Genomic DNA, 27998 nt, shown 5'->3' with positions numbered 1-27998 from the left:
GTCGTTGCAGAGGATTGAGACAGAGTTTTACTATCCTACTGTAAAGTGAATAGTTGTTTAGAGGTGATTTCGTGTTGTGCTTTGGTAACTGAATGGGTGTGTCTACGCTCTCTTGGCAGTACACACCGGAAGGGAGGGGAGCCTGTCTGCTTGTGACTTCGGATCCGAGCCGCCGGTGTTTGTTATGGCAGCGAACTAGGAAGAGGGCGACGACCAGCTCCAACCAACACAACGAAACGAAACGAGAGGCGCTTCACGGGTTTTTATGTGTATTTTAGCTTAGTTCACTAGTACTAAACGTCTGTCGGATATGATATTTTTCAAATTATTTATCATTTTTTGCTACCTGCGAGATATTAGAGGTAAGTTTTCCATTCACTCGCACCGGGAAAGTGTTCAGTGGTGGCGCTAATCGGATCTAACAGTTGCACTCTGGCTTTCTAACTTGCTAGCTAGGTGGCTAATGTTCATGTTAAGAGTTGTGCCTGAACACGAGTCGGTCCCAAGCGTGACAAAATTAGCGCTGGTGTCAGGTTGAATAATTAAACCCGACACGGTCGAGGTAAATAGAAGCTTTTTGACAGTTCTTGAGTGGGAAAACTCATGTTGTGTCTACGGGCAGGAGCTCTTAGGGCGGACAGTTAGCCAAGTCTACACAGACAGGAGGAGGAAACATTCACTAGTGCTGGAAATATTGCAAAAAGGTTCTCTAAACTTAGCTCAACTCATAGTTACATCTACAAAAGACAAAGCTGTTCAAAGGTAAATGTCAGCTATTTTGTAGTTTCAGCCCAGATCATGCAGCTAATTCAGTTATCAAGTTAATTAAAGTTTCACTGTTTCACTTGTAAGCATTGTGTTGTGTTTTTGAAAGCCACAATTTAAAATAAATCCAGTGGGACATCCATTGTTTTAAGATCTAAAAAAAAATCCAAGTGTTGAAAGTCTTCAAAATAAACCGAACCTAAAGTTTTCTGTGAAGTCAGACCTGCCAGTACCAGTTTTTTTTCTGATGCAGAAAGGAGAAAAATGTGCTTCACGCCTCTTGATCAAGGCAGTATTAGAACTGGCTGAAAGTGAAGGATTTACAAGATTTTCCTACTTATTGATCAAAGCACATGTCTTTAGAGGCTCACAGGAATAAAAGTGCTTCTAATTGCATCTGTCAGTGTTTGCCAACCCAGCTCCTCAAGGCACACTGCCTGGGATGCTTTACATGTTTCAATTTATGGTTGATTAACTGGCTTTTGCGCAACGGTGTGTTAAATCAGGGAAACATCTAAAATATCCAGGACATTTTGTCACTGTTAGTTAGTTTGTTAGTTAGAAAAGTGTCAGATATTTCAGCATTTGGTCTGTTGATCACTCGTCAGAGCTGATTAATGAAACTTTGTCTGATTCCCAAGTCTGGCCTATTGGTCGGTGTGCCTCTGTTATAGACATAGTTACTTCATGGGTATCTAAAACTGGTGTCATTTTGGGCTGCCACTCACAAATAATGCAACTCTCTTTGATTAATTTAATAATTAAAGAATATATTTAATGTTGAATATATATGGCAAACTCCTGCATAAATAAATAAAATAAGACCTTTATTGTTTATGTATTTGCTTATCGGTGACTGTAGCTTATTGGGAGGTGTAATTGTCTTTTAATCTGAACGTTGTGGGTTTGATTCCAGCTTTATCGTGTCACATGTCGATGTGCCCCTAGGCATGGCATTTACCCCCAAGTTGCCCACTTATTGCGCATTTGTGAGCGCATTTGGGTGAATGTGGCATTGTTTAAATTTATTTACAAAAGTATGAGACGGAACTGAAAACATAAAAATAGATCTAAGTTCATTTCATAGTGCAGTTCCAAAGAAAAACATATTTATATTACACTTTTTTAGTTAAAATGTAATACAACTATGTTTAGCTTATTTAGAAATTTGTCCCTGTTTCAGTTAAATTTAAAAAAAATTCTTTGTTGCAACTCATATTATTCAAGGTTCTTCAAGAAGTAATGGTAGACGGCTACAGGGAGTCCTGTAGATGTCTGTGTTACAGTGGTTGTGAAGAAGCCTCTGACTGAAGACATTGTTGTATGACAACAGATAATGGATAATGATCTAACCCTGTTTCTCTGGAAATCTACAATCTTTTGTTTTGTTCACATTCAAAATGAGATGATTGTTTATACACCATGAAAAATGTTTGATTAAATTAGATATTCACATTCAGTTCAATGTGATTTGAAATGGATGAAGAAAAGTAATATGATCTTCAGGAAGAAGTCTGCCCATTAACATACAGGCACAGACAGGTAGCTAATTAAGTCAAAATTACAGGGAAAGCATAGCAGATAGATGACTTGTCTCTCCTCTGACTATAGTACATTCAACAGCTTTAAATAACACTTAAGCACTTTGTTTTTTGGGAGGAGGGGATCTTTAGTAATCTACCGTCTTTAGGGAGTAAAAGGAAGCCCTATCTGGCATGTTTTTTTCTCACACAGTAGTCTACTGTAGATAGAGCCAGCCAATAGCCTCTATCACAAAAGAACCTGATTGTGCAACTTGTGAGTGGGTGGTTGCACAAACCATATGTCATCTCTACATCGCTCCCTCCACCAAAAAGCCTGCTTGCCCTTATACGAGTCAGCTGATGAAGCTGTGATGTCCTCCACTGTTGAGTCAGCAGCAGAATAGAGGCTGGCTCACTTCTGCCACATCTACCATCTGTCCTTTCACAAAATACATTGAAAAGGCAAAAAGACACCTTAATATCACTCTGGAAGCGCTTTATGAAATCCAAGATGGCTGGAGCCCAACATGGCTGCGTTAAAGGCCCACACACAATTACTGCTGCTGATGTCAGAGAGGAGGGGGTTCATGTACAATCTGGATTAAAGCTGCTTTAAGTTTTGTTGAGAATTTATAGCAAATGCCAAAAAAGGAAATTATAATTAATTATGTGATGACTGAACATATGTGTAGCAGACACCCCCCCCCCAGGCCCAATGAAGGATTTAGGCTTTACTGAAGAACAGTGAGGTTTATTAGAAATAAACCCTGAGTTTCACTGAAGGAGGAGCTGTATGTACAAACACACAAGAAAAAGACAGTGTAAGGGACAAAACCATGCTCTTACAACCATAACGTTTGAACTAACAATAATGTTCACAACTAAAAATGTCAACTCTAATTCAAAAGCTATACCTAGTGTTTGTATACAGTACAATAAAACAAATTCACAATTTCAACCAATCAATATTAGAAATATCATTTTTTACAAAATAAACATACCTTGTGCCTCTATCAAATATAATAAGATACACTTAATGTTGTTGCAACCTTTCTTCCTTTACTTTCTGTCATTAAACTGCCGTTCTATAATATATTCAGGGAAAGTTATCTTATCAAAATAAAAGCATCAAATCAAAAACCAGAAGTCAGCCATATATTATACAAATAAAACAAAGACAATAAGTGCGAAAAAGGGAATACAGATGTTTTTATTTGTTTAAAATGGTCTCTAAGGATAAATCACAAATACTTTGGAGTTATGTTTTGCAGAAAAATTCACAAATACTAAGTTGCGAGTAGGCGAGGGTCAACTCTAATAATTTCTACAAGATCCTTTTCAAATTTCTTAGCAGGACTTTCTCATGTCTAAAGAATAGCAGCAGAAGGAGGTGAACTAAATCATCTGCAACAACTGTGTCAGTTTGTGTCAATGTTAGCATAAAATCGGAGCAAACAACTTGGACCAGACACTTTCAAAACAATAGCAGGCTGAGTCCAACAGCTTCACCACACTGCTGCTTTCACAAACCATATTGTGATGGCATGAAGTTCCTGTACTCCAGCCCAACAGTGCTTTGTTAAGTCATGTTTGGTTATTTGTCTGGCATAATTTTGTTGATGTCACTTAGGTAAAAAGAGCCTGAGTCAGTTTAAGATTTGTTTTCTTAATTTCATTGTTGTTGATCCTTAAGAGTATTTATTTAAGGATTTGGTTTTTCCAGGTTACAACAAAATCTCAGGTTTGTTTGTTCTTCACTGTGGGATGCACAGCTATATCCATAGTTAAGTGCAGACCGTGGAGTTGCCAGTTTTGGTTTTGTTGTCAAACTATCAACTCGCTTGCAAAGCCCAGAAGAGTTGAATCCATGCTGTTACCACTTCCTCGCTTCTTGTCAGCAAAACAGTTTCCTTTCTGTCAACAGCTGCTCTTTGCAAAGGCACTCGAAACACTTTGCTCTGCAATCCTGAAGATGTGCAGCAGCAGTGAAACTGTAAAAAAATGTTTGAATTACTTCTCCTTTAGTATTAATTACTAACCATTAATCCTTGTGTAAAAAGTTAGGAGTGAGACTGGGCTGTTCCAGAACAAAAAAACAGAATTGTTATTATTTTGACCGGGTTTGTGCTTGATCACCCACCGAGACTTCAAGTAACTCAGGTGTGGAATGTATTTGTGTAGATGCAAATCTCATGCGGTTGTGCCATGCACATCTTTGAAGTCAACTAAACATCTGATTATAAGCAAACTAAATGAGATAAGAGGTTAATTTTAACTAATCGTTGATGAGCTTTCATGACCATTTTGAGAATTTTAAGAAACTGCTGCAAACTACATTCTTTTTTTCACTTAACATAAAAATAGAATTTTTCATTCAGTGCATTTCTTTCTTATTAAATCTTGTTGTTTCACTAGTAGCACATGATTTTAAAATAAGAATCTTTAAAGATTATTGTAAAAAAAATTAGACGGATTAAAAAAATAGAATAAAACATCTAAAATAAGTGTAATTATACAGGCTGCACAATCTTAGCAGCAGCTCTATATTTTAGGAGCTTAAGGTTGAAAACTGCATAAAAGTCATTTGGATTTGCTTTGCTGTAATAGTTAATTTTTTTTTGTCTTTGTTCCTAAACCTCAAAGTAGAAATAAAGCAGTGTTTCTTTAATATAACCATAAAACAAATACATTTACACAGTAGTCATTTATTATGCTTTATAAATTATCCTTTTAAGAGAATGATTTGGGTTTTATGGCTATAGGCAAGTTTTATTTACCGAGTGTGGACAAAATCCCTTTTTTTCCTTTTAAAAAAAAATTTAAAAAATAATTGCTGTGTTAGACCCAGAATTACCCATGTAATGGCTACTCAGTGTCAATATTAAACATCAATAAAGTTTCCACATCCTCCTGAGGGAGGAGATCTTGCAAACTGGGATAGCGATATTTATTTTAGTACTAAATCTACATTCCTTGATTAGAAAAACACCCGCCACCTTCACTCTAAGCCCGTCCAGGCATCCCTAAGCCTGGTTTTTGCCTGTCTTAGTTTGTTTACATTATTGTGATTTTAGAAATAGATGAGAGCAGCAGATTGTTGCTGTTTCCTATGTGCAGTCATGAACAAGTTGCTTCATGTGCAGTCATGAACAAGTTGCTGGTACAGCCTCTTCCTCCCTGTTTGGGGAGTTGTGACTCCCACTTTACAGAGCAAAACAGTGGGGTGGAAAAATAAAAACATTTGGTGTTTCAGACCAAATGTCTCTGACCTTCATTTTCTTACTATTATAGTGCTTTACCACTATAAAAGTAAGGCACTATAACCTCAAATATTTCAGATAAACACACCTGCATAGTGTTTTTCCGTTTGTATCAGAATTCTGTGTGAGCATGACAGAAATAAATCATATTTCCTTATAGTTACAACCGTTAACTGATTGAGTTTGACTCACTCAGTCTTGTACCATTTTGTTGTTTTTTTAACAGCAGCATTTAATGAGTTTTTCATGTAGCTACAAAAAAGAAAAGGAGTGAAATTGACTAAAACATTAAACAACAAATGATCCTCCCCACCCAGGTAAATACCAGCAAACATTGGTTCATTTATGCACTTTGTTGTGAAGTCATTAAAACCAAAAGGAACAATTTCATTCATAAATGGGGAAAATGTTATTTTGTCATTTTCTGCTGAAGCAAACCAGAAATTGGTATTTCAAGCCTGATCGGTGCATTTATATATTCTGTTATGTTTCTTTGGTTCCTCTAGTGTTGTCAATAAATTGGTTTTATTGAGAATAACAACATTAATTGTCATCTATTTATTCCACCATTTGTGTTTTGCACTTTAATACTTTCATGAAGGTTAATGGAGCTAAAACAATGACTTAAGTTCTCTGCTTAATAATAAATTGTCAACTGTAAATGCCATTATTTTGAAAACTGCCGTGACAACATAAACAGAAACTAGTATTTAAATGGCATCCAGTGTTTCCTTTTAATGGAGCTTCTTACTACTACAGCAGCCTTCAGCAATTTCATTCACTGGCATTGAGACAGGCTATTCTGTGGAAACAGACCCCCAGTCACCTGATGTGCATCATGTGCTCTGCTCCCCTTGTGTTAAACTGAGGACTCAGTGTTTTTTGATAAAAGAACAAAGGAAGCAGTTAGAATGAAAGATGGTTGGAAGAACTCTGTGGGTTTGAGGCGTTAAAATGAATAAGCCTTTTACACTTGTGCTGGGAGTGACAGATTTACCCTGCTCAGTTTTGGAGACATTCCTAACATTTTCTAGCGTGACTCGTTCGATGACTGCTCATTCAAATGTTTTGTTTTGTCCCAGAAATCAGAGAAATTATGTTGCATCTGACTTTTTTTAAACAAAGTTTGCCTCATTGTGTCATTGAATTGTCTTTCAGGCCAGTTTGAAAAGCCGTTGAACAAATATATTCGCCATTATGAGGGTTTGTCATATGACACAGAAGCTCTGCACAGCAGTCATCAGAGAGCCAAAAGGGCACTTCATCCGCAAGACAAGACGGTTCACTTGGACTTCAAGGCTCATGGGAGGTCAGTTCAATTCAAAACACACACACACACACACATCCACCCCCCACCCTCCCCCACACCCTTCCTTGCTGAAATCTTACTAATCTGCAGCGGAAATTTGGATCCTTTATCTGCTTTATGTCACTCCTTTCTGGAACAGAAAAGATTGCCCAACATGTACCAATGCAGTTTAAAGTTTCAAAAATGCAGATGTTATTATGTCATTTAATATCTTGCTCTTTGCACAATAATGTAGACAGCTAAGTTGGAACACTTCCCATTTTTGTTGCACGTGGTTTCTCTTTGGAAGTAGGAATTTAACAAGCAAAGGAGAAACCCACAAAGCTTTTTTTCTTTTCTTTTTTTTCCGAGTGGAGTTATGGGAAATCCCAGTGATTAGTCTGTACTTGAGCTTCTCAATATATTAGATCACCGTTGGCATTGCATTTTCAATTTTAGGGCTGCAGCTAACGATTATTTTAGTAATCAACTTTTCTATTGATGGATAAAAAAATTGGCCACATTCTGCAGATTTTTCATTTAACCACTTAGGGATTTTTTTCTATAGACTTTTGGAATACCTTGAAAAATGCAATATAGAAATAATTAATTCATTTTAAATAAGCATTTTATTTCCTAAAATACAATAACAGCTCAGCTATTTCTGCTTGACTTGGCATCAATGCAGCATAGAGTTCATCACTGGATTAAGAAATTGATTATTGGATAGCAAAATGTGCTTAAAAGGCTTTTATTTTTACAAAGTATGTCACTTGAGGAGTTCATAATAGAACCTTTTTTTAAGATAAGTTTGTTTTGTCTTTTAAATCTTTTAAGATAAGTTTTTTTCATCTTAAATTTGATATGTCTGTAGTTTTTGTTCGGTTTTAGTTATAGTTCTGAGTAACATGTTTTTTCAGTAAATAGCCTCTTTTTGAGGCTGTGTAATTCAGTTAACAATTAATCAATTATTACATTAGTTGATGATTATTTCAATAATCAATTAATCTGATTAATCCTTTCAGCCCTAAGCAGTTTGCTCAATATTGCAGAAGCAGAAAAACTACTTGAATGCAGTATTTAGAAGGAAATTACCATTTGCCATTCAGAATCTGCTCTCCTAGATTTAGCTATAGATTTTAGTGACCAAGACATTGACACTAATACAGAGTGATGGGGGAGATTTTGATGGTGGAAAAGAAATATTCACAATAATATTGCATGTTGCATGTTTTTATAATATCACGCATCTGTGACTTACCTGGAGTGAACAGCAGCAACTGTACCCTTGATGCAGAAGCTTGGAAAATTAGACAGATGAGCCACGTTAATGAGTGTCAAGTCTACCAGAAGGAAAAAAGGTTTACAGTGCTTCATGCAAAATCTGAACTGCTGGGTTATTCAATGTCGCTTTGCTCTTGGATGGTTGTTTGTTAAAGGCTTACTGTTTTGTAATGGCATCCACAGTCCAAATGAAAACACATGTATGCACATTTTGTAGATTTCATTTGAATAATTTAGTTGTACACAGAATCATAAGCTGCTTTTAGGGACATGTAAAGCAGAATGTCTTAACATTTTGCTTGTGTTGTCTATGGAGAAATGTGATCTGCTTTTATTGTTATTGATTTTGCAACATTTCTTTTAGTATTTCCGTGTTGATTATGTATTCATCTTTATCAGCAAAGAGGATGTCTTAGATAGAGGTCTAGCTTTTATTTTGGTTGTCTCTCCTTCACCTTTCAGTGCTGCATGGTGATCGTGAGACTGTGAATCTCTTATTTTTAGATTTTTGCCTGATTTGTTAAGCTACAGAAATCAGAATGTGTATTAAAAACAAGTGTCAAGCAAACTTTAAACCAGTTCTTACAGTTATGAGGCTTATGCAAACTGGATTTCCCTTTGGCCCACAGTGTTATAATTGACGGTTACAGGTTCTTCACATTCTTGAACACCTTAGTCATAGCCGGCCTTTGACAAAAGTTCCTCCATACGTTCATTCATTTTGAGTTTTAAAATGCAAAGAAAATCAAGGTGAACATTCCAAAGCCACATTGTGCAAGAATGCAAGTTCCAATTATGTTTTAGAAACCTGTTTTCTGTGGAATATCTGTTGAAATGTAATCTTTTTCTGCTGAGGTCTCGGTGCTCTGTATAGAGCGACAGTATGGACACACAACTCAATATTTTCACACATCTATGTAAACATCTAAGTTTAAAACAGTCTTCATAGGGTTTGATTTTCTCTCATCCAGACTAGAATATATTTTTTTAAAAAGTAACACGATACCAGAGTTTCATATCAGCCAATATATATGGTGATCATTTTCTTCCTTCACTTTAAGCAGTTTTGTGGCGCTGTGGTGAAACCTGACAGTGCTCTTGCCTATTTGGTTGCTCGGTAACCAAAGAAGCATTTTTTTTTTTCTCCAAAGAGTTTTTGCGGCGCTAGTGGCTCGTATTTTTTCCACAGTAGGCAGACAGGAAGGAGGGTGAGGAGAGGGGGGAAGACATGCGGCAAAGGTCGTCGGGACCGGGAGTCGAACCCGCGACGTCCGCGTCGAGGACTAAGGCCTCCAAACGTGGGGCGTGCTAAGCCCCTGCGCCACCACAGCACGCCCCCCAAAGAAGCATTTTACCACAAGAAGTTTTACCACAGCGCAGCTTCGAGGCACTGTGGTAAAACCTGAAACTGCTGCTGCGTAAGTTAGTCATCAGGTTGTTGCTAGGTAACCAAAGAGCAAGTGAGTTGCTAGGTAACCAAAGAGTGAGAGAGTGAGTTAGTTGATGCCATCAACCTTGAGAGGTTGAAGAGCTAAAGCCTTTCCTCTGCCTACGTCCCCCAGAATGTTGTGCGTTTCTGGTGGGAATTCAGTGATATTGATCACGTCTTTCGCTATATATATATTGTTATTGATTTATTGCCCAGTCATATCTCTCATTGATATCCAAATCAATTTTTTCATTCCAGAAACCAGGTGCATCATATCAAAACTAAAATATTGAAGTTATTTTATTTTATATATTGTTAAACATTGATTTCTTTTCAGATGTATAGCTTTACATAAGACCAATATAAAAAGATGAATTTTTATTAAGATGTATGCCATTCAGTTTAGCTATTCAGCTCCTTTTGCATTATTCACTACATCGATGCATCGCGCAATGGAGGCAGTCAGCCCTGTGACTTTACTGAGGGTTAAGGAAGCCCTGCTTGCTTTAATAGCAGCTTTCAGCTCATCGTTGGGTTGGATGTCTGATTGTCTTATTTACTGCCTTATCATCTCTATGACACAGGTGTCAAACTAGTTCATGACAACCGATTTCCTGCAACTTCTAGATTTGTTTCTGTTTTAAAAACCCCCCAAAATAAGTCATTGCTGAGTAAACATTTCAGCTTTTAGATTCAGTAATGCTCAACAAGAAATGTATCTAAAAGTTGCAGAACACTGGATCTCCAGGACTGGAGTTGGACTCCTGCTCTTTGGGGGTTTAAATCGCCAGTGAAGCACAAAAATACTGCGTTCATGTGTGTAATCTAAATTACTTTCACGTTTTGAAGTGAATTACTGAAATATATAGATTTCCTGGTGGTATTGTAATGTGTTGGGATGTACCAGTATGACTATCTTTACATCTGCCTTCCTCAGGGATTAGAATATTATTATTACTATTCAGGTCTTTTAGCTGTGTTGTATTAATGGAGTTTTAATATAGACTATTTGTTCTGTTGAGAGGTTGTACTTTCTCACTAGACTATTTGTAGCTGAAGTAATATACCACAGATGCTACAAGTGACATTTATAAAATCCTTTATCAATTATCTAAGATATCTGAAGTTATTCAAAACCACATTAGGTCCTTAAAGAAGTCACGAAAAAGAGTTGAGATAAAAAGATAAATAGTCCTCACTTTGTGCTTAACCAGAGCAGAGGCCTTTGAATCTTTATAACGTTTGAAAAGCATTATTTGTGATTCCCACTCACATTAATATTTGTGTCCAGATAAAGAGAATAGTGTGTAAAAAATCACCAAGCATTTTCTAAATCATCACAGGTAAAAGAACCAGTTGAAGTCAAATTATAAAAACTATTACCTTTAGTAATATTATGTACTATGTCTATGCTATAGCAAGAGTTGTAATTTTGTTCAGATTTCGAAATGTAATTATTTCTCTGAATTGAATTGAATGCTCAAATGTATTGCCTATTTCATTCAAAGAGCCTTAAAATATACATGCTGATGTATAATAATTAGAATTTTGAGCAAAGAGAGTAATTGAATACAAATTGGAAAAAGGCTGTAACATAACATAAAGTGGAAAAAATAAAGATGCATTGTACAAGTCCACTGTACACCAACATGGAAAAAATCCTTGGTAGTAGTTTTTTTAATCGTTGTAAACTTGAGTGTTTTCTATAATCTTACTGGTTACCAGTTAGTTGAAAGACCAGCTATTTGGGCTGCTGTTGTGGATCATTTGGATGTGCTTTCATTCATGGTGTCAGTGACAGACGTCACCTTTGATACAGTTGGCTGTTTCCTGTTTGCCTGTTTGTTCTTTGTCTATATCAGTGGTAGCCACACCCATTCCCACAAATAACACCAGTGTCCCGCTTGGAGAGCAAACAGCTTCACCTGTGCTTCTGTATTAGAGCCTTTACATGCACAGACTGGACATGCTGTGATTAAAGAAAAAATGCATTTGATTTAGTCTTTGACCTCATTTGTACCATTACCAGTTACATTAATCTAGTTGGGTGGCTATGTTGACCTTTTTTTGTTGATGTTTTTGGTTTCTGTATATAAAAAATAAAACCAAACCTGCCTGAAAGATGCTGTAAACTGCATCTTTTTACAGTTTACAGCAAATGTCCTCAAATGTGAATGCTTGAACAGGTCAAAGGTTCATCCTGCAGAGGGAAATCCTGCTCTCTGTCTGACCCTCAAAACGCTGTTCACTTTGTAACGCTGCTAGACTTTCAATTACATTCCTGTTCACATTTTTGAAAAATTTCTTTTCAATCAATCAAACAAATTTTATTTGTACAACACATTTAAGTAACAAGGCATTTCGAAGTGCTTTACATCATAAAAACACAAAAAACACAAAGTCATGCAACATAGAATCACCAATTGAAACATTACATTTAGTCAGGCGCCATCGTTAAATTCTTAATCGATTATGCTTCAAAGGCAACTTGAACCAGGAGGGTTTTTAGTCTAGATTTAAAGGCACTCAGCGTTTCAGCAGTTTTGCAGTTTTCTGGAAGTTTGTTCCAGATTTGTGGTGCATAGAAACTGAATGCTGCTTACCCATTTTTGGTTCTGTTTCTGGGGATGCAGAGCAAAACCAGAAAACCTGAGCGGTTGATACAACAGCAGATATTTAATCTTTTGTGGTGCTAAACCGTTCAGTGATTTATAAACTGATAAAGTCTATTCTCTGAACTACAGGGAGCCAGTGTAGGGATTTTGAGGTGATGTGATCTATCTTCCTGGTTTTAGCCAGGATGCGAGCAGCAGCATTCTGTATCAGCTGCTGTTTGATTGATCTGTGAAGACACTGTTGCAGTAATCAATGCGACTGGAGATAAACGCATGGATAAGTTTCTCTAGATCTCACTGATTCATTAGTGCTCTAATGCTAGAAATGTTCTTCAGGTGATAGAAGGCCGACTTTGTAACTGTCTTTATGTGGCTCTGAATGTTTAGGTCAGAGTCCATCACTACACCCAGATATCGGGCTTGGTCGCTAGTTTTTAACTGTGAACAGATTTTTTTTAGTATTTAGAAACTTGATTTTTACTAATATGGAATTTATCAGTGTCTGATGCTGAGTAGAAATCAGGTGAGACGACATTCCAAGCAAATATGTGGCTTTGTAATTAAAAAAAAAAGAATGAGAAAAAATGAATAGCATGTTGTAATGTCAGAGCTGCTCTCTGTAAGACCTGTCAGAACTCATTGCTATTTCTCACAGAGAACTCATTATTTATCCTGCAGCACTGCCAACTGCATCGAAGCACGACTAAGTTATATTATACATCTGAACAAACAAATATAATGGGGGAGAAATACAGCTAAGATATTAAAGTACCCCCATTTTACCAACATGATGAAGCCAAAATGGCTGAACTCACAGGGTCCGAGTGAGTAAGAAGCAGTGGTGATTCAGAGTTGAGTCATGTGGAAGAACCTTCACAGTCGTGTGATTGCATAAGAATTATGTTAAGCATGGATATTTCTCATCGTTTGAAGTGTTTCAAACATCGCTGCAAGTTTCTGGTAAGCTAGTGGCTCATATGGGATTATATCAGCGATGAGTTTCTTTTTTTATTCTATTCTTTCGACATCACTGTTATAGAGAAAATCTTTAGGCAACAGCCTGCAGAACAAAGTGACAAAGCTTTCATTGTGGTTGTTTGATCTGCAGCCCTGAGGTTTTCGTTGTGAATCTGTGTTTTTCAGCACAGACTTTATTTTGTGAGATAAGTTTGGATGCTTATTGTTTATTGCTGAAGCTAATTTTCCTTTTTTTTCTCTCTTTAGACATTTTAACTTGCGGCTAAAGAGAGATACAAAGCTCTTTTCTCCAGATCTCGTCATTGAGGTGTCAGGACAAGAGGAACCCATCGACACATCACATATTTATAGTGGAGAAATCTTCGGTAAGGCCGCGCTTTCCTCACATCATTTCCTGTTTACAGTTTCTTCATTGTCTGTCTGTCTCTTTTAAATGATTTATTGTAAATAACTCCACAAGTCTTACTGATTGTCAAAATCAAATAGGGCTCTTAACCTATCAGTATAATTATTTTTAAAACATTTCCCTTTTTTTTGTTCCTTTTTCACCCAACAAAAACAATGGAGGAAAAAAACAGTTAAAAAATGGTTTCGGGTGCCCGATGCTGTTAGAGAACTCACTGAGGGCAAAAAGGAAATGAGCAAGTTGGGTTCAACCTGGCCGGGTTTTTTCTGGGTCTGGTTTGGATTCCTGGAAATCTTTTACTTTGAGATTTACTTTTGAGATGAGTGAAAAATATCAACATTGCATCTTGCAATTCTTTACCCTGAAATAAACATCTTGATGTGGCGATAGAAAACCAACCATGTGCCGTGGTGGTGGAGGGATTAGCGCGACCCACATTCAGAGGCAACGTGGCCTCGACGTGGCTGTCGCGGGTTCGATTCCCGGACCCGACGACTTTTACCGCATGTCTTCCCTCTTTCCTGTCAGAATACTTTGAAAAAGGGACACTAGAGCCCACAAAAAAGACCCCTTGAGGGGCGATAAAAAAAAAAAAAAGAAAACCAACCATTATCCAACCCAACACCACCAGAGTGTGGATTTGTTTGAACAAAACTTTTTTCATGACGTTCAGAGCGTTCAGCCTGGACTCTGCCAGCCAGGGTTGATCAAGCAATTAAAACCAGGCTTTTGAGCAACGTGGGTAATCCCTGTTGCTATCCAATCAGAATAAGTGAGTATAAATGCGTCTTCACAATAGTATCTCTTTTAGCAAAAACGTTCTGCTAAACAACATGTCTACATATTCTTCATTCCCACTCCTCTTCATTCGGCTCTTTAATATTTGTACTCTTGCTTTTCTCCTTCTGTCCTTCTCTTCTTCTTGTCTTTTGTATTCCTTCCATCCTTTCCTTGTATCCTTCTCTGCTTTCTTGTGACCGTTTTCATTTCCTTTCACACGTATTTAGTTCGATCATACCTTATGCTCCTTCATTTTCTTTCTCCTTTTTTCTTTCATTCACTGTGCATTTCCTCCTGACTGTCATTGTGTCCTTCCTTTCTTTAGTTGTGTTTTTACTTCCTTACTTTCTGTTTTGTGCGTTTTAAAATCAGCATAAAGGAAATAAAAGTCTTAGAAGTCAGGAATTTATTCATGAAAATTAGGAACCCTGACTTAAAGAGATTAAATAACTTCGTAAAATAAGAGCAGTTGCATACTTTTAACATTTTGACATTTGAGCATTCAGCATTGAATTTGATGTTTATTAAGAATTATTGGAAATAAAAGAGAATAAACTGAGGAACCCTCGTGACCGTACGTTTTTAAGGAACCAAGAGTAGCTTCATGTGGTTTTATAAAAACAAAACCTACAACCCAATGTGGAAAGTCAGTAAAACACTATTTTGAGAAACAAATGTAATGCTTTGTTTTCTCTATACTAAGACACAATTTTAACTTCATAGTAAAATCTATGAGGGCATTTTAAATCAAGAGGAAAGCAATTCCCTTTGGAGATAAAAAGGTTGTGTGATGCTACAAAAGTCAAGGTCTCTGCCTCATTTATTATATTTTCATACTACAGATTAGTCTGCGTCATCTGAGTTGTATTTTACCAGATAAATATATATAAATACACCCAGTGAGTATTGTAAATCCAGTTTTCTTCCACCCCATCCCCCGACATATTTTAATTTCCTTTCCTCTTCTTCCTGCTGCATGTCTCCTCGTAAGTTCACATAAACATCAGGAAAGGGGCTTTTATTGTCTTAAACAAAAGGTGAAATGGGAAGTTTATGCCATTATGTTTTTGTGCCTGGGAACGTCGTCTGGGGGCATCTTATAACTGAGATTATCTGTTTAGCAGGACGTGATCTAGATTTTTTTGCTGCTCTTTCCTTTGTTTGGCAGGTGAACAGGGGACTCTGACTCACGGCTCGGTGGTTGACGGACGATTTGAAGGATTTATTAAAACCCACCAAGGAACGTTTTATGTTGAACCCTCAGAGAGGTATCTGGAGCACAGCAATGTGCCGTTCCACTCCGTCATCTATCATGAAGATGATATTCGTAAGTACTGATTAAAACCAATGTTACGGAATGAAGTAAAAATATTTGCTAACACTTTATTTGAAGGGGTGTGCATAAGACTGGCATGACACTATCAAAAACATGGCGCAACACATGTTATGAACTCAAAGGAGTCTTCATGAATGGTTACGACATGTTGTCACAAAGTGTCATTCGGTAAATAATGACACTTTTAATGCACAGTTGGACTAAATGTTGCATTAAAAGTTAATTAAAAGTGTCAACTTTTCATTATTTGGTCAATAATGACCCTTTTAAATCAAAGTTCTATTAAAATTTGCTTTAAAACTCCATTAGAACTGTCATTAATTACCGAATGACACAGTTAAAGTGTTACCAAATATTCAATGTATACAGGTACATCTCAAAAAATTTGAATATTATGGATAAAGTCCAACTTCTTTTTAGTCTTTATAATTTCAGAAAGTGAAACTCATAATATAGGTTCATAACACATAGAGTGACATATGTCACGCCTTTAATTCTTAGTAGTTCTGATGATTATGGTGTACAGATATTATAATTCTGTCTCAGATTTAAATATGGTTAAAAAGTGGAAATACTGGAAACTTTTGATAATCAGCTAATTGCTTAAGAAGCTGGGCGTTCATATAGTGGTGTCCAAGCATATTCGCAGAAAGTTGTGTGGTAGGAAAAGCTTCCTACCACACAGCAGCAGCAGGGAGAACCACGACCTTGAGAGGATTGTCAGGAAAAATTCATTCAAATATTTGGAGGAGCTTCAATATGACTGGATTGAAGTTGAAATCAGAACATCAAGAGCCACGTTGCACTGACAAACGTTGCATTCCTCATGTCAAGCTCCTCCTAAACCAGACTGGACTGCTGATCAGTGGTTCAAAATCCTCTTTTCTAAACAAATTGCTCATTTCATTTGGAAATCAGTGGTTTCAACGTCTGGAGGAAGAGTTGAGAGGCACAGAATCCATGTTGCTTGAATTCCAGAGTGAATGTATGACAGTCAGTAATGGTTTTAGGTGCCAAGTCATCTACTGGTGTTGGTCCACTGTTTTTCCACTAACAGACGTTTACCATGACATTTTATATCATGTGGAGATGCTGATTTTATTTTCTGAAACACTGAATTTAGACGCAAACCATAATCATTATCGATTTCAATATTCTAGATTTTTAGATGTACTTTGTTGAGGTATGAGCTAATTTTAACTGTATGTTTTTTATTCTTCTAGAACCAAATGTGGTTTTAAATCCTGATGAAATGTTCCTTAAATGTTTGCGTGTGTCACTAGTACTATGAAGTATTGCTATGCTAAAGCAATTTGTGTCAAATTTGACAAATTGTCAAATTGGAATTTGACTAATTTGTCAAATTCCAATTTGATAAATAGCAAATTGGATTTTGCTGTTTGTCTGGATTAGTTTGGAAAAGAAATTTCACATTATAAACAATTTCTGCCTTCAGACTGTAATTCTTCAAATTTTGTACAAACCGGACATTTTGAACTTCACTTCACAATGCTCCCAGTACATTTACTGTAAACTTGTAGATAGTGAAAGGACATTTGATGTGAGAAATATAGAAAATCCATCATTTAATGTTTTTCTTTGTACTTCTGCCCACAAGTCAAAGGCCTTTTGATCAGCAGTTGTACAAGACCTCTTTCATAAGAACAAAGACATCTTTTTCCGACAAAACACCAAAAAAACACATTGTCAGAGCTTGAATCTGTTCCTGCAGTGTGTGTCAGTTTCACCGGTTTAGTCAGCTGCTAGAGAATAATGGAGGGGAATGTTTTCATTTTGATGTAAAGGTCAGCATAGTTTCACATCTCACTGCTGCTTTACAGCCATCTTGCTTTTAAAATAACCTTTATGTGAGGCTTTGTGATTTTATTCATGTTCAGTTACTTATACCCTGATTAAATAGCATATAGCACTTTATGTAAGATTTACTGGAAAATGTAATTATAATTGGTGGTAGCTTTCTAAGTAGTGCAACTGCAATGGAAATGATTTCCTTTACATTTTTTCTTTATTCAGCTTTTGTACTGTATATGTACATAAATGAACAGAGAAGAAAATCTTGTTTGAGATGTATTAGTGATGATATCTGCCTTTCTTTGCTCTGCTTTTCGCTGATATTAGAGTTAGAAAAATTAGTTAATTGGTAAGTTTATTTGTTCAAATAATGCATCATATTCTGAGGCCTTAACAAGGTCACATTTTCAAAACCACAAATATTTTCCATCATAGCAACCAGAGTTTTCTCCAGTTTTATAAAACATGAACTTGAGGCCAACGTATTCCTTTTGGCACCTGTTGCTGCTCACTGTCAATCAGCTGCTACGTTTTTCGACAAAATCAGCTGCTTGCACATTATTTTTGCTCCGAGAAACACAAACAGTCATGGATTGGAAACTGAAGGAGAACCAAGATGAGTTGACTTCAGAGTGAACAGATAAAAACGGTTAGCTGACTGCAGGCCAGCAGCCTAATATCAACTTCTAGGTACTCAGGGTAGCTCATTTAGTTTATTTAGATCACAATAAGTGTCATCCAAACTTACTTTACATGTGCAACCTCCTACATATGAACAAGAAAAGCTTCAGCTGAGTTCCAGTCAGACAGAAAGATACAATAAATCTTAAGCACATCAGAAATACCAGCACATCTTTCTGCTTTAGTGCATTTTTAAAGATTAAAAAACAATGAATAAGATACTTTTTAATAACACTTTAAAGGTCAGTTGTTACTTTTTAGCAGCAATAGCAAAATGTTTTGCTTTTCCCTTTTAAATACAAGCATTAGTGTCATTTTGTACATTTTTCATTAACATTTTGGTGCCAATGCTGTTGTGAAACTTTGACTCTAATATCATGATGCATCATGTCACTTACACTAAAGCTTTTATTAAATCCAGCTGCTCCATTCTTCCACTAATCAGCTCTCGTATCAAAACGGATACATCATGTTCCTTAAGCATTTCAAAGTCATTCCCGTATCTCCACTCTGTCTGCCAGATTATCCTCATAAGTACGGCTCAGAGGGAGGCTGTGCTGACCACTCTGTGTTTGAAAGGATGAAGAAGTACCAGGCGTCTGCAGTCGAAGAGCCGAGCAATGTAAGTGCCAACATCACAACAAACCCGGCCTAAAAGCACATCTGGGCAAGGATGGTGGACGAGTGAACTTTGTTTAATTTGTTTTTTCTTTGGAGTTTCTTTTGCGTTTCAGAGCAGAAACTGTTCCTTATCTTTGATTTTTTTTTTCTCTCTCTCTCTCTAGACATGGATTGTGTTATTTAACAGAATAAAACAATCAGAACTGACCTGATATGTTTGTTTTGTGTTTTTCACAGGATGTAAGCAGGGTGACAGAAGACGATGACGCTTATGGTCCAGTTATTCTGAGGAAAAAGAGGGCAGCTGGGAAGGACAAAAACACCTGCCAGCTCTACATCCAGACTGACCACTTCTTCCATGCTTACTACGGCTCCAGGGAGGCCGTCATTGCCCAGGTAGCCGCACACAGAAACAGTAACATCATGTTTGTAAAAGCATGTTATTATAAATCAGTTGAATTCTGTTGATTTTATTTATATAGCAGTGACTCTCAATTCCAAAAAAACCTTTCAAGACAAACAGATCCAATTTATATACAGAAATAAATTCAATTCATTCCAGTCACAGAAACAGATTGGTGTCGGTATCAGCATGGCTCGAAGTGACCCAGTGCCACATTTGGTCCTCATAGACGCCATGGATGAGGGGCTAATGAGTCGAGAGCTAACATTAGCCCCACATGGACTTGCAACAAAAACATTGCAGAACTTCTGGCGTCTGCAAGTATACTGGTGCTGTGAGAAACTGGATGAACTGAGGAGTCACACATCACAACACATCCCAAAAAATATTAGGAAGTGGATTAAAAGTCTTGTACAAAATATAGCGTGTTCTTGACCTACAAGAACATAAAAATCTTTTAAAAGCCTAGTTGGAAAATCTGGTGAGTTATAGTACTAACTGGTAGCTTTAAGCTGAGTAAACTCAGAGATTTGGGTTTTTCTGTCAACATGCAAACGGTATTTTATTTCTCAAAATCCCCCTTCCCCTCTCCTGAATTTCCACTTCACTATTCCACTGTTTCAGGTTCATGTTATGCAAATAAAAACCTGGTCTTCCCCTTTGCAGTGGAATGATGTAATATGGATTAATTAAAGGCATTTTATTAGCTTCTGTTTGTGCTTTTACTGCTTATCTAATTAATTACATTTTCTATAGATCTCCAGCCATGTGAAGGCTATTGACTCCATTTACCAGGACACAGACTTCTTGGGCATCCGAAACATCAACTTCATGGTTAAAAGGATCAGGGTGAGTTGAACTTTGGTAGAGTTGGTTTAAAATAAACTGAACTGAGAACAGATGAAGCAGATAGTATTTCAGGAGCCTGTAGTACAATGAAGCTTTCTCTTCTGAATTTTCAATTTCTAATTGTTGACCTCGTCTAGATCAATACCACAGCCGATACCAAGGAAACCACTAATCCATTTCGCTTTTCTAATATTGGCGTGGAAAAATTTCTGGAGCTGAACTCTGAGCAGAACCACGACGACTACTGCCTGGCCTACCTCTTCACCGACAGGGACTTTGATGATGGCGTGCTCGGGTTGGCTTGGGTCGGCGCTCCTTCAGGTCCGTATCACAGCCAGAAGCTGTTTCTTGTTTTTTCTCCAGTGAACTTTATAAACATTTTTCTCTTCATAAGTGTTATGTGCTGCTTTTACATGTTTATCTGCTCCACTTTGGTTAGAAACAGTTTCATCCTGCGTACTGTGGCTTTTCACAGAACATGTGGATGCCTAAGATGCTTAAGGTTCTTTCTGCTCTGACCAGTCACGATATCTGACGATGTATGTCAAATAATTATCCGTCAACATCAATATTTGTGGCCGACAAATAATTTTTATTTATTTATTTTTTCCTCATACTTTTCCACAAAAATAACTTCTTTTCTTCACACGGCCCTGTGCGTTTGTGTGGTTTAGCCGTAGTAATCCACCATAATTTGAAATTATCTTTTTCAGAACGATCATGGTGGATGTAGCATTTACCTCACTGACAGATTAGTTGTGTTATTTTGGGTAAATTTGTGTAGTATCTAGTTACATTTACCCAGTTACATTCACTTTATTAACTTTTTTGAAGGAATGTACATTTAGGAGTATTTTTACTTTGCTGTATTCTTTACTTTTACTTGAGTAATTTCCTTATGAAGTATCGCTACTCATTATTCAATAAAGTTACACTTTCTGAAATTTTATATTTAAAGAAATTGATTAGGAAAAATGTTGTGTACTTGATTTACTCCTGTCCTAATTATTCTAGTTATATGAATTATTTTTATATTGGTCTTTATTTAAATAATATATAAATATTTATGAATAAAGGATTTAAAGGAAACCAATTGTCATTTCTAAAATGTGCCTTTTCTGTTTCATCTCTTTGCATGTCACATTTTGATTACTCAAGCTTTTTTTGTTTCTAAATATATAGTATAAAATATATATTTTTTTACATTTTATAAATTTTTTGGTCATATTTAAGTTGCCAGCTTTGCCTTTTCAGTCTTTCCTTATCTATTTTTGTTGCATAATAAATAAAAAGAAACTAAAAAAGTAATTTTTGATATTTGGAGAAACATTAGTCAATGGATTAATATTAATGGTAATAAAGCCATCAATTCCAGCCCTGAAATCAAATAATTTCTGAATAAGTGTCCGAGCCATAGCACATGTTATAGCAAAATTGGAAGAGCCTCTTTGATATTTGAAGTATTTATAAAACTGAGACCGATCTTAAATATAAAAGAGGAACATTTATAGCACTGTTTTAAACAGCTGCTTAAGAGGCTGTTACAGTAAATGCTCTGGATTATTGAAATACTCCAGGTAGCATCTATTTTTCTTCTCTTTCCAACTAAAAACAGGCTCTGCATGCACAGCGATCAAAGAACATGAAAACCCACAGGCAAAGTTCAGATCTGTTCAGTAGATTCTGCTGTCTTTTTAATAAACTTTACCTCAAATGCCAAAGCAGAATTATATTTGGAACATCAGAGGGAAAGAAAAAAAGTGTTGCTTTTCATGTCAAAGCACATATAAACCATAAACGTTGGCTACTACATGCAGTACAATTACAGTTTATGATGAGGAGGGAATAACAATTTTCACTCAGCGGTATTTTTATGTAAGAGCAGTTTCTTGTTCTCTGAAAGGAATTTTTAAATCTTTTTCTCTTATTCTACATCTGATCCATAAGCATCTAATTAAAAATGTTAAACAGTTATTGAATAAAATACCTTAAGAGGCATGAAAATGCACATAATTATAGTTCCCTAACAGGTTAGGCAATCACAATCTTACACATTGCTTGTATATTTCTAGGTGTCTATACAGTTTGTTTTAACCTTTGGCACACACACGTCCTTCATGTCATAGATAATGCAGGAAGAGTTTAATTTTAAGAAGTTTCATAGTCAAGATTCACCTCAAAGTTCTCTAATCTTCTCCCAAATACTCTCTCCTTTATAATTGCAGCCATTCACAGAGAAAGCTAATGATAGTTCAAAGGCTTATCTGCCATTTTCTGCTCTGTAGAGTGAAACCCGCGTTCAGGAGTTTCTGATCATAAGAGCAGAAAAGAAACTCAGACAGAGCGACTGGCAGAAGGGGAGTCATCTCATCTCTGAGATTTTTTGCAGGCACTTCTGCAAAATGGTAGTTTTGTTTAGATAGACCCAGCAATTATCTGTGCAAACCATATGTTTGCACAGTTTCAGTCTTCACTGGGTGCGGTTGCTTTTTCTTTTACATAGTCCTGTCAGATTTAGTCATTTGGGACTTTATCAACAAACTATTAGCTGTTTTTTTTATGTTACTAAGCTGATAAAAAGACATTTAATCAAATTCTTCTGGAACATTGCTCACATTAATGTTATCTTACAGCCCTGTATTGTTTTTGTTTTTTGTTTTTTATTGCCACTCAACAGGAAGCTCTGGAGGCATTTGTGAAAAAAGCAAGCACTACTCTGATGGGAAGATGAAATCTCTCAACACCGGTATCATCACTGTGCAGAACTATGCTTCACATGTCCCGCCTAAAGTGTCACACATCACCTTCGCACATGAAGTTGGACACAACTTTGGCTCTCCCGTAAGCTAGTCGAAACACTACGGCTCACTCAAAGCTCCTCTATGCGTCCTGCAGGTAATTTAAGTGCTTACTGTTTTACAGCATGACTCTGGGAATGAGTGCACCCCTGGAGAATCCAAGGAGAAGATTAAGAAGGAGTCGGGAAACTTCATCATGTATGCCAGAGCCACATCTGGGGACAAACTAAACAATAACAGGTTCTCCATCTGCAGTATTCGGAATATAAGTGCAGTTCTGTTGAAGAAGAAAGATTCCTGCTTTGTTGGTAAGCTTTCTATGTTTAACCATGTTGAAAATCTTTTTGTGTGTTTGAGGTAGATTTTGTTTTAATCATGTATCTCTGCTCAGAGTCTGGTCAGCCTATCTGTGGTAATGGACTGGTGGAAGAGGGAGAGCAGTGCGACTGCGGCTACCGCAATGACTGTAAGGACGAGTGCTGCTATAATGCCGACGAAGAGGTGGGGAAAAAGTGCAAACTTAAACCTGACAAAATCTGCAGGTATGTTTTTCTTAGAGTACAATATCAAACAAACAACGTTGTCATGGCCTAACTTTTTCCACTTCTGATTGCATGTGTGTAATGTTTTTCTCCCCCAGTCCAAGCCAAGGCCCGTGTTGTACAACCAAATGTGTGTTTAAGGGTTCCAGTGAGAGTTGCAGAACGGAATCTGAATGTGCTAAAACAGGCTTTTGCAATGGACGCACTGCAGTGTGTCCAACCTCAGAGCCAAAGGAAAACAAAACCACCTGCCATGAGGAAACACAAGTTTGCATCAATGGGGTACACAATTAATTTCTAATGTACTTCTCTGTGTAGTATAAGTAGTACTTGATGTAAAAAAACTGACAATGTTTATTCTACTGACAACGTATTTGAAGTACAGACACTTCTAAAATGAGTTTGAAACTAGAACATGTCAATCAGTGATATTACTACATTGCATTTTTTTACACTTATTTTACATTTAAACTGCTTAATTGCTCATATTTTTAACTCTTTTGGCAAAAGTAAAACTAAGGAAAACCCATTTCAAGCAGCAAATGCAGAAGCACATGTTAATTTTTCAACTTTCTGACCAAATCATTCTTCATCTCTAACCTTTAAATGCACATAAACACCGACAGTGACCTGACACGCATATGTTAAGATGAATAAAGGTGCTTCCAAAAGGAACTACATGACTACAAGTAAAAATAGGAGCAATACTCTTTGTATTCTGTTGATTCATTATTTTTATTTTTCTTACCTTTTTGTGTATTAGATCTGCTCTGGTTCTATTTGTATGAAGTACGATCTGGAAGTGTGCACCTGCGCCAGCAAAGACGACAAGAACCAAGCAGCTGAGCTCTGCCATGTTTGCTGCCAGGAAAAAAGTGAGTAGATCTGCTGCCTCTAGATTACATCTAACATGTACAATTTCAGTAGTAATACTCAGTCGGACGTATTTGTTGTATCACAACTTGAAAATTAATTAGAATAGCACTACTCAGTGCTATTCTAATTAATGAGAGACACTAATTAGAATAGCTCAAATCACTTTAATAAACCAGTTTCGTTGTTGGTGTAGTTTTCTTTCTCATTTGAACATGTTGTGAGGTTTTACTTTGACTTTATTTCACCCAGACGATGCCAGCACCTGCAGCAGCACCGGTTCAGATAGATGGGCTAAATTCTTTAATAAGGAAGTGAAAACGCTGCAGCCCGGCTCACCCTGCAACGACTTTAAAGGATACTGTGACGTCTTCAAGAAGTGCCGACTGGTGGACGCCGACGGGCCGCTGGCCAGGCTGAAGAAAGCGTTTTTAAACCCAGAGCTGTATGAGAACATCGCAGATTGGATTGTGGTGAGTGTCTGCAGCAGACCTGTCTAGTATATAAGAAATGCAGACAAATTTCCAATAAAGAAAACATCGACCCTTTGACATGTTTTATATTTCCTGCTGTTCAGGCTCACTGGTGGGCTGTGCTATTGATGGGAATTGCTCTCATTATGCTGATGGCGGGTTTCATCAAGATCTGCAGTGTTCACACACCCAGCAACAACCCCAAACTTCCTGAACATAAACACCTCACAGGTACAAAATGTTGGGCGGTATCCTTGAACAGTGTTTAATCAGCAACATAAATGACGCATTGACCCTTTGCAACTACGTCACTTAATCATTCGAGGCGCCATGATGGACGTCGGAAGAATAGGATGAGTTCAGATGATTTCCTGCGTTTTGGTGCAGCTCTGGGTGCAGTTCATGCAAAAACTGAGAAATTTCACAGAGGGAGACAGAAAATTGTGGCTTACTAATTTAAAGTTTCTAGAAACTCATCAACTTACAAAGGAAAAGTATTAATGTTGGCAATGATTATAAAGGCTGTGATTTATTTTCCCCCTCACTAATTAAACAAGTGATGAATTTTTCTTACATTTTCAGTGTGGGATGTTTCTGCTGCAGCGAAGGAAGAATTTATCTTAAGGCTTTTTACAAATGTTTGCTAAGAGTGCCAAAAAGATATACTTTTGTGATGTTTATGGCTTCTGATGAGTAAAAAATACCCAAATAAGTTACGTTTGTGCTAAAATACTTGTACTACTTGTTTGTTTTATGACATTACTACCTGTAAATCCTCGTTTTACTGAGTCATTTATATTGAGTCTCTCTGACATGAATCTTGCAGATACACTAAGAATAAACAGAGGTCAACGACAACAGCAACGGCAACGGCCACCTCGAAGTCAGCTTTACCAGCAAGGGTCCGGAGATCAGGTTCTGATGCAACCGCTGAGGTGCTGAGACGACGCTCTGCTCTTTGCCTTTGTTCTTAGTGCCTACAACAGGAGCACTTTACTCCAAAGAGTTACCTTCACCACAAAAAATAAAATTTCCAAGAACTTTGAACCGAAGATGTTTTATTGTGGGGGCTGCCGTCTTCCCCCTCCTCCACTCTGAGAGCCAGTTTAATAATGGTTCACAAAGCTTTTATAGGAAACTAATCTTTCAAGGAGGGACATGGGGAAGTTTGCCGTTGTTTTTCCACATGGTCTTAATTATCTTGCTTTGTTTCTTTGAAAGATTTTTTTCTCATCTTTTATGAGAACAGATGGTTATGAGAATATGATTTTGTTAGTGTGGCCTTGATTTTTTTTTGTATGTTTTTTTTCTCGCCGGTCTGCAATTGTGTCTGTCCTGCATCTTTTCCATCCTCAGCATGATGGCAGCTGAATGTCGGTACATGAGTTTTACCTGCCGGTTTAAAATAATCGTATTGACATCATTGCTGGAGGATTTCTTTCTTTCAAACCAAATACATTTGATTTCTAATGCAAGCATCTTAATTGTTTGGTGTAGAGTTTTTTCCCCTTATTTCCGAGAAAAAATATTTCTTAGGGGATCTAAGTTGTCTACTGTTCTAATTCACTTTCTCAGGATTACTAATAGCGCTCAAGTGTAAAGATGGTTGCATGCAAATTTTAGAAAAAGTTGCATGAAAACATGGAGTCGCCTATAATCTGAGGGTTAGACTTTGGAGCCTGTTTTGCACTTGCTTTTGTACACAGAACTGAAATAGTTTGAGAAACTTGTTTTTTATTCAACAGATTGTTCCACGGTTTTACTAAATCATAGTAAATCCATCATTCATCTCTAGTAAGTTAGTCAGCTGTTAAAGAAAAAGGCCAAATAAAACCACCTGAAACCAGTCGGTTCAGCTCTTTGGTTTGAATGTAAATGAGAATTTTTCTTTCTTTTAGTGAAATATATTGCAGTTCAGATGACTTTGTACATATGGACGAACTGAGTCTGATAGGGGGTAGATTGTGAATCTTAATCGCTTTGGCGCTGCTGTTATGTGAGAGCGAACAATCAGTATGTCTTCTGCTAATCTCCTTTTGTTTTTTTCTGCTTTACTCTGCGGTTTTCATCTGAAAAGCTTTATTGTCCTCTTTGCACCGTCTTGGTTTGTGTAACTGCTTGAAAATGTGCCTACGTTAAGCAGCATGACTAAAGTTGCATGACTGCTAAACATGAACTGCTGAAATTCAAAGGTTTGAAAATATTTGAGAACGTGGTATACATATGCTTTTTTTTTTTTTTTTAGCCAAATCTTTAACTCCTTTTGAGTTTCAGATTCTCTTGTAACGTCATTTTAAATCCCAAGTTGAACTTCAGTGGTCCTCATTCAGGATGTACTTCATATCGCCTTTAAAGAGATGAGCGAGGCCACTGAAAATGGCTGAATCTTTGGTTTGAGGTGGGGCTGAAACGTAAAGAGCGTTGCTGTCCGGAGAACTGCTGCAACCCAAAGTTGTTTCTCGTATGCAAAGAGCCAGGTTCTCACTGATCAGCCTATGCAGAGAATCAGAGTTCATCAGTGAACAAGCTGGCCTCATCACAGAGAAATGCCTTCTATGTTTCCTCCCAAATCAGAACACATGAAAGGTTTTCATACAGACGTTGGAAAAAAAAAGCTTACAAGTCGACAAAAAACTTTTTTTTTTTTAACTTACTGCCTAGCTTTTGGTGCTGATGGTGTTTTTTTTTATTATTATATTCTAACTTTTATGGGTGTATTCTTTTTTTTTTCCCTATGTTAAAGCAGTATGATATGGGTGATCCTCAGTGAGTTGATGTCTCTGGGAAATGTGTTTATTCCTTGTGATGTGAAAAGCAACCGAATCCAACAAAGGTAAAGATTCAGAGCTGTGGTCTGATTTTAATGCCTCTTGTCTTTTTATACCACGTTTCAGTGCAGTTCTTCTTGTTCCGTATCCCGTCTGGCTTACTTTGAACATTTTACAAAGTTGCAAGAAATGTGCAAAAACCTAATTTCTTTACAACTACTTGAAATAAAGTAATAAACTAAAACTAATCAAAATGCTTTTTGATGTGTTTGAAAGAAAAAAAAGTGTGATTAAATTGTATACACGTTTTTTATATTAGAGAAGTATTCAATGTGTCACAGTTCAACAATGACTGTTGGCCACTAGAGGGAGCTGCTGACTCAAGTTACCAAGAAATCACAAGGTGATTAAGTAAGAGCCATTTCATTCTTCTGTTTCAGTAATCTGTCACCTGTGAAGCTTTTATAGCTCGTTAATTTTTTCTCCACCTGAAATCTGTATTTACTGTTGGACC

General features: G+C 36.9%; 1 protein-coding gene across 2 annotated transcripts; it reads left to right on the top strand.

The window, feature by feature from the left end:
• On the top strand, positions 1-27738 carry adam10a (ADAM metallopeptidase domain 10a). 2 transcript variants are annotated; one of them, XM_028014476.1, is made up of 16 exons: positions 5-362; positions 6707-6857; positions 13389-13507; positions 15497-15655; positions 18679-18779; positions 19016-19174; positions 19938-20030; positions 20168-20351; positions 22708-22871; positions 22953-23136; positions 23220-23370; positions 23469-23652; positions 24134-24245; positions 24496-24716; positions 24821-24947; positions 25543-27738. In XM_028014476.1, exons 1-16 carry the CDS (start codon positions 311-313, stop codon positions 25656-25658), a joined length of 2277 nt encoding a protein of 758 aa, XP_027870277.1. In that variant the 5' UTR covers positions 5-310; the 3' UTR covers positions 25659-27738. The 2 variants fall into 2 exon arrangements, with proteins under 2 accessions (XP_027870278.1, XP_027870277.1); XM_028014477.1 differs by lacking the exons at positions 24821-24947; positions 25543-27738 and having other exon boundaries at positions 1-362; positions 24134-24249; positions 24496-24666.
• The last annotated feature ends 260 nt before the right edge of the window (positions 27739-27998 follow it).

The sequence above is a fragment of the Xiphophorus couchianus genome, chromosome 4 (genome assembly GCF_001444195.1).
Source record: "Xiphophorus couchianus chromosome 4, X_couchianus-1.0, whole genome shotgun sequence".
NCBI classification, from domain to species: domain Eukaryota; kingdom Metazoa; phylum Chordata; class Actinopteri; order Cyprinodontiformes; family Poeciliidae; genus Xiphophorus; species Xiphophorus couchianus.
Note: the sequence above shows the minus strand (reverse complement) of the source record. Positions and strands in the feature narration are given on the sequence as shown.

What these genes read in the sequence shown, in the direction of transcription:
- adam10a (XM_028014476.1), top strand. Translation starts at nt 311, where the DNA reads ATGATATTTTTCAAATTATTTATCATTTTTTGCTACCTGCGAGATATT. An exon ending in TTGGGTCGGCGCTCCTTCAG is followed by an intron (nt 20,352 to 22,707) that starts GTCCGTATCACA and finishes GCCACTCAACAG; the next exon opens with GAAGCTCTGGAGGCATTTGT. An exon ending in ACATCGCAGATTGGATTGTG is followed by an intron (nt 24,717 to 24,820) that starts GTGAGTGTCTGC and finishes CCTGCTGTTCAG; the next exon opens with GCTCACTGGTGGGCTGTGCT.